The 6,000-nt window shown below is 38.8% G+C and overlaps 1 protein-coding gene across 1 annotated transcript in view; it reads right to left on the bottom strand.

The window, feature by feature from the left end:
• Positions 1–238: 238 nt before the first annotated feature.
• LNX2 (ligand of numb-protein X 2) overlaps positions 239–6,000 on the bottom strand; it is a 73,344-nt gene continuing 67,582 nt past the window's right edge. Inside the window, exons 9-10 of the mRNA XM_036917358.2 lie at positions 4,316–4,474; positions 239–2,523 (exon numbers count right to left, since the gene is read on the bottom strand). Of these exons, the coding sequence (XP_036773253.1) occupies positions 2,388–2,523; positions 4,316–4,474 (295 nt within the window). The 3' untranslated portion in view covers positions 239–2,387. The remainder of the gene's footprint in view (positions 2,524–4,315; positions 4,475–6,000) is intronic.

Below are 6,000 nucleotides of genomic sequence, written 5' to 3'. Positions count from 1 at the left end.
GTACTCAACTACATACATTCAATGGATGATGTGGGTCTGAGCTAGTGGATTACCAAAACCTTCAAATCAGTAGGGATCATATGTGTCCTGCCCTCACAAGTGAGAATTAGAAGATGGATTTGTGATCCTGAGATTTCAGACCTGGGCTATTGTAATGATGACTGTGTTACCACAGACGAAAACAAGGGTCACACACTGAGTGAACATCTGCTATTCAAGAAAAGAGACAATATCACCATTATGGAAAGGATGATTTTTATTTGCATCCTGAATGACTGTTACACCGTTATTTAAGCACATCTGAAAAATCCTGAAATAATTTAAACTGAAGGCACAGAACAAATCCAAGTATTTAACTACTGAAGCCTAAAATGAGAAAATTCAAATATTTCAACAGTAACAATAAATTATGAACAAGTGTCCATCACCAACTACCATTCTGACCAAAAGCTAGAGTCTCTTTTGCAATACAACCAAATTAGCTTAACTGATTGCAAGATTTCCATGATGAAAATAAAATTGAAAAAGATTTCCTCTTTTAAAACACTGATTATACCACTGGGCCCAATGTAAGTATTTCATTTATAACAAAGCAGCAGTTAGGACATTTGTTTATGGATGGCCACTCCCCCAAAATGACACATTCTTACAAAACATTTAAAAAATAGCAAAGTAGAATACAAAATTCTATTGGGGGAGCAGGAAAAAAACTTGTTCCATGTCAATTAGAATATCAAAGCATTCCAATATCAAACTGCTTCAAAAGCCAATCATCACATAACAGTAATATACTGTATGGGGCATTCCACTGTATCTTGGCTATATGTTGCCCATACAGTGTAGCTAAGGGGTTGGACGAGTCAGTAGCAATTATGCCATTTCTTATTTATTCAAAAGAGATATGCTTACAAAAATCATTATAAAACCACCTGGAATAATCAGTGACATGCTATAGACACAATAACCCCCAGCAATGAAATTGCTAAGTTTGAAAATAAAGTGGTCATGCTTAAAATACACTGTAGTGTTTTGAAATACATTCTTTTATAATCAATACCATTTATTACAGAGGTCACTTGTAAATCAGCTCAGGTTCTGAACTAGGTTTCTAAGTGAAACTTCTTTCAAGTATGCATAATATTAATAAGGTAAAAATATTCTTCTTTTATTCGCTTCTTTATGGGTTCTTTCAAAGACAACAATGCTGAGTAAAAGACAGACAAAACGGGCCAGTCATAGTTTTCAAAATCACTTAAAAAAATATGAAATAGTCAAATGACCATGAACTGACTGAGAGAACATCTAAAACCTACAGTTCCAAATAAAAACCAACTTTTTAGTCTTTTTCTTGAAATAATTAAGTTTCTAAGTAATGAAATAATAGGGAAAAAAAGGGTTTCTAAAACAATCAAGATTTAAGAATCTTGAATCTAGAATAAAATAAAAAAGACCTACCTTCTACTTAGCTGTGATATATGTGTATTTAATAGCAATATGGTTTTATTTTTACCTAGTTTAACTGCATAAATCACAAAAAGATTTCCAGCCAAGATTGCTGAAAAGTTTAATACAAACTCTAGAAAATGATTTTTCCAAAAACTGCTTCAAAATTTTCCTACATAACAAAACATTCCTTTGGAAATGAACATTTAATGCTTTGGACTCTTCAAGTAAATGTAGCCTTTACCATCTCCAGCACTAAACTATAATTACCTCCCCAATTTCTTTGTCACTGGAAAACATTATCTTTTATTCTCTACTACTCTAAAAATGGTACATTATTCCAAAAGTCTCTTCAGTGGTGTCAGACTTATGTCTTCATTATCTATGAGCACTGAGAGATTAAAGGAGAAATAAGATAAGCCAGAAGAGTCACTTTATGAACAGTATGAAGTTTTGAAATGTTGGCACCAGTGAAAAATGGGAAAGGGTTATTACCCAAGTGAAAAATGTACCCATTCATGGACTGGACGCAGCAGGGGCAGCAAATGCTATTGCTACTGGCTTTGCTGAGACCAGTCCTGGGGCATGTAACTCGTTTCATGATTCAGCTATTAAAAACAAAGAGTTACCAGAGGTTGTCTAATCCAGCTGGCTGGGTCACAGTTTGGGCAGACTTCATTGTTATAGGTCACATTCTGACAACTGAGAGTGAATTCTGAAAATAGGAACACACAAGGGTTCGTGGAAGACTGACTCCAAGCTGAAAGAGATGTGGTTAACTTGAGGAAAACGATCTGAAAAATAACAGGGACAGTCTTAGTGGTTTTTGGCCCTGCATATACCAGCTGCGTAATAGCTAACAACCAGAAACACAATAAAACTAAAGGGTTTTCTTTCCAAAGCCTAACAAAGGAAGATGTGTAACTCAAAACCAATTTTGAAATCTACACCAGGCTGCCAGGCCAGCAAATAACTGTCAGAGTGACTTTGTTCCTCTGCTCCTTCAGCATGGGGACCAGTGCGGAATGGCTCATGCCCACAGTTGACAGGCCGTTGACGGCAACAATCATGTCTCCACATCTGCATAAAGGCAAACAAATACAGAAATAAACTGCCACTATTTTCATGGTATTAAAAACATCTTGAGATTTGTTTAGCAAGAAAATAAGTTTCACTTAACCATTAATTGTCAAAGAGTAGGGTTTAATTATCTTCTTTGAGAAACATCTGGGGCAGTTTTTAATCCTATATTGGCTTTCCCTTGTCAATCAATGACACCCCTGTGCCAATCTCTCCTGCAACAGGTGAGTGATTTCAAGGGCAAGCAGAATAACTTTTATGTCAGCTTAAGCAAAATCTAACTAGGAGAATAAATGTGCTGCCTCTTTAAAAATAGCAAACAATGCACTTGGAGGGGGTTGCTTATTATTTTGACTGTTATTTCTCTTTATCGTTCTTAGAGCTCATATATTTGAGGGTCAATTAAATTGAGAGTAAGACCCATACTTCCTCTTCTTTCAGCTACTGGTTGATGCCCACTGTTCTTCCAGTACAATTATCACAATGAATGAAGACCTTTCTATCCTTTGCAATTTTAGTGTGCAATATGAATATGTTATTTTATTGTAAGCTACTTCAATATCCTTTTGGAAGTAGATGAAATGCAAATTATAAACTGAGATCCAGACTTAGCTAAGAGAATGGGTAAATCATTTTCCCCCTATTCTTTCCTCCTAAAATAATGATTTTTTTCCCCATCTTTGCCAATATAAGACTGATCTGGAGCATACCAACCCCAAACAACTTTATACAGTATTACTTAGATGTCACATTCTCCTTGCAAACAGGGTAACTTTCCATTTCTGCACTATTCTGTCTATGTCAACATTTATATTTTAAGATCTGGATCTTGCATCAACAACAAAGCACTAGGAACTTACAACCACTCATCTCCTCTCTGTATCTCTTCTCCCACCTAGTGCCTGAGCTTTGAGAAGAAGCTGTATGTGGGCTGACCAGTACTTTCTGCCCAGTAGTGGCAACTAGCAGAGGGGTTGATGGTGAAGGTTCTGGAGCTGGATAATCGTGGGCTTGAATCACATCAACCACTTTGAGCTACTTGATTGTGGACAAATTTCTTAACCTTTCCAAGTGTTAGTTATCTTGTTTGTAAAATGAAGATAACAACAATAGCGCTTCCCTTCTGGGGTTGTTAAGAAGTTTCAATAACAGAATCACAGGCACTTAAGACTGTGCCCAGGAAACTCTGAGCTGTCACACATTCATTCATCAGATGTTTACTAAGACCTTCCTACATAGGCAAGGCACTGTTAGGGCTGCCAGGGATACAGCAATAAATGCAGCAAAGTCTCTCCCTTCTGAGGCTTGCACAGACATAATGTTAGGTACACGTAAGTGCTGTGGAGAAAAAGCAAGCACAGTCATCTAATGACAGGACTGGATCTGAGTGGATTGTGTGGAAACACTGCTTAGAGCTAGCTGTCACATCACAGTGACTCAAGTTTGGTTCCTGTCATTAGATTAACAAAACATAGCTGACTGGCAAGCTGGTAAAGGTAATGATTCAGTCTAGGCCAGGGGTGGCAATCTTTCTCTGTAAAGGGCCAGATGGTAAATATTTCAGACTTGGCAAACCATATCGTCTCTGGCAACGACTCGACTCTGCTCCTGCCGCTCAGAAGCAGCCATGGAGAATATGTAAACGAATCTGCAAAACGAATGCGTGTGGCCATATTCCTTACAACTTTATTTGTAAGAGCAGACAACAGGCTGGATTTGGAGCTGACCACCTGTCTAGATCACGTCCATCACCACAAACAGGAATCACATCATTACAGATAACAAGACTCACTTTAACCTTCCATCATAATAGGCAGGAGTTCCCAAGACAATGGTTTTAATGAAGAAAGGCTGATTGGTGTGGTTCTCTTCGTATCCCCCGACGATACTGAAGCCCCAGCTTCCCAGGTAGCTTCTTCTTAAAACTATATCATGGCAGCTATGAAGGGCACTATAAACAAACACAAAAATAACGAATTAATGTGGGGGCTTTTACTCACACACCTTTGTTATAACTCCATACCATGTTATTACTGTGAGGTAAAGAAAAAGGGCTCTTTTATTTCCTTCTGAATATATTATTTTGACAATCCATTTTCCAGCACACATGCCATCCTAAGCAGACTCAAATTTCTCCAAATTTTTTCAGTTTTCTCTTCCCAATGGAAGGCCCACACACAGATATGCACACACGTACAGAGAGGGCTTACACTCGGCGACAAGTTACACCTCAGAAATTGTGTAAAATGGTTCTGTGCCTGTAATTTGCTCACTACACTCTCAACAAGGTCCTCAATTGTGACATCCTCTTGTATCTTCAAAATTTGTATCTACCAAAAAAAAAAAAAAAAGGTCTGGAAGGAGCCTAGTACTGCTGGTCTCAGCCCTCAAATGACAGAATAAGCATTAGTGCAGCTTCCAAACAAAAGGTAAGGTGACTATCCTGCTTTTTAATCTACGTGAGGAGTTGTTCCCTCTCCTCCTTCACTTAGGAGGCTCTCATTTTACGGAGACTCTAACCAACAGATAAGAACTCCATCTGGAAACCAAGAGCAACGGCCCCCTCCCCCACCCCAATCCCATAGCCGACACTGAGATGCTGCAGTTAAAATGCTATTGCCTGTTGGGAAGATGTTGTCCACGGAGGGAGAAAAATTCTACTTACACTTTCATAACTCTGTGGACTTTCAAAGAAACAGTGAGTAAAAATGATAAAAACAGAAGGAAAAAAAAACCTAAATGATATAGAAAAAATATCTTTTTATAAGAAAGAAGTATCTTTCATTTTTAGGTGAAATTGATAATAAAGGCATCTAAAGCAAGGTTTCCTGTTTTTAATGTATTTAAAAAGATTTCTGTAAATAAATAAAGCCAGTTCTGTAAAGCGATACACATTATGCTGGGTTTAATTTAGCAATTAGCGATTCACTGTTCAGAAAGGGCTTTAAAAAAGCTCTGGGTTGGAGCAGGGTCCCATGCATTGGCCCAGTGTTTTAGGGACAGTGAAGGTTATTTTCATTATTCTGAATCTTCTGCAAAAAGCAAATAAAACACCATGCAAATTAACAAAACAGCTGTCCGGCAGGCCCTCAGCAAACTGCAGGAGAAGGGCCTCCCTTTCCAGGAAAAGCAGAGCTGCTACCGTATGCGGTGTGAAAGCTTAGGGGCCCCCCTGTGCCCACAGGACAGCAGCCCTTTTGACATGTGCTCGGCGGGCATGGGTCTGCAGAGAACAGAGACCTTCCAGTCCACAGAACGGCGATCTCGATGACAGGGGTTCTTTAATACATGTGGGCTCGAAATACATTTTACTATCCTGCATATTTCTCATCTAAAACCTTTCTTGCTCTTCCTGGCACACCAAAAAATGCTGAACATGAGGTGAAAGGGTTGACCCCCCCAAACTAGACGGGGGGTCATAGACAAGGAAAATTACAGGCGGCCCCAGCCTGCGAGAGCTTCTCCAGGACAGGCTGG

This window comes from Manis pentadactyla, chromosome 2, assembly GCF_030020395.1.
Source record: "Manis pentadactyla isolate mManPen7 chromosome 2, mManPen7.hap1, whole genome shotgun sequence".
NCBI lineage: Eukaryota > Metazoa > Chordata > Mammalia > Pholidota > Manidae > Manis > Manis pentadactyla.
This window is presented reverse-complemented; position numbering and strand designations above follow the sequence as displayed.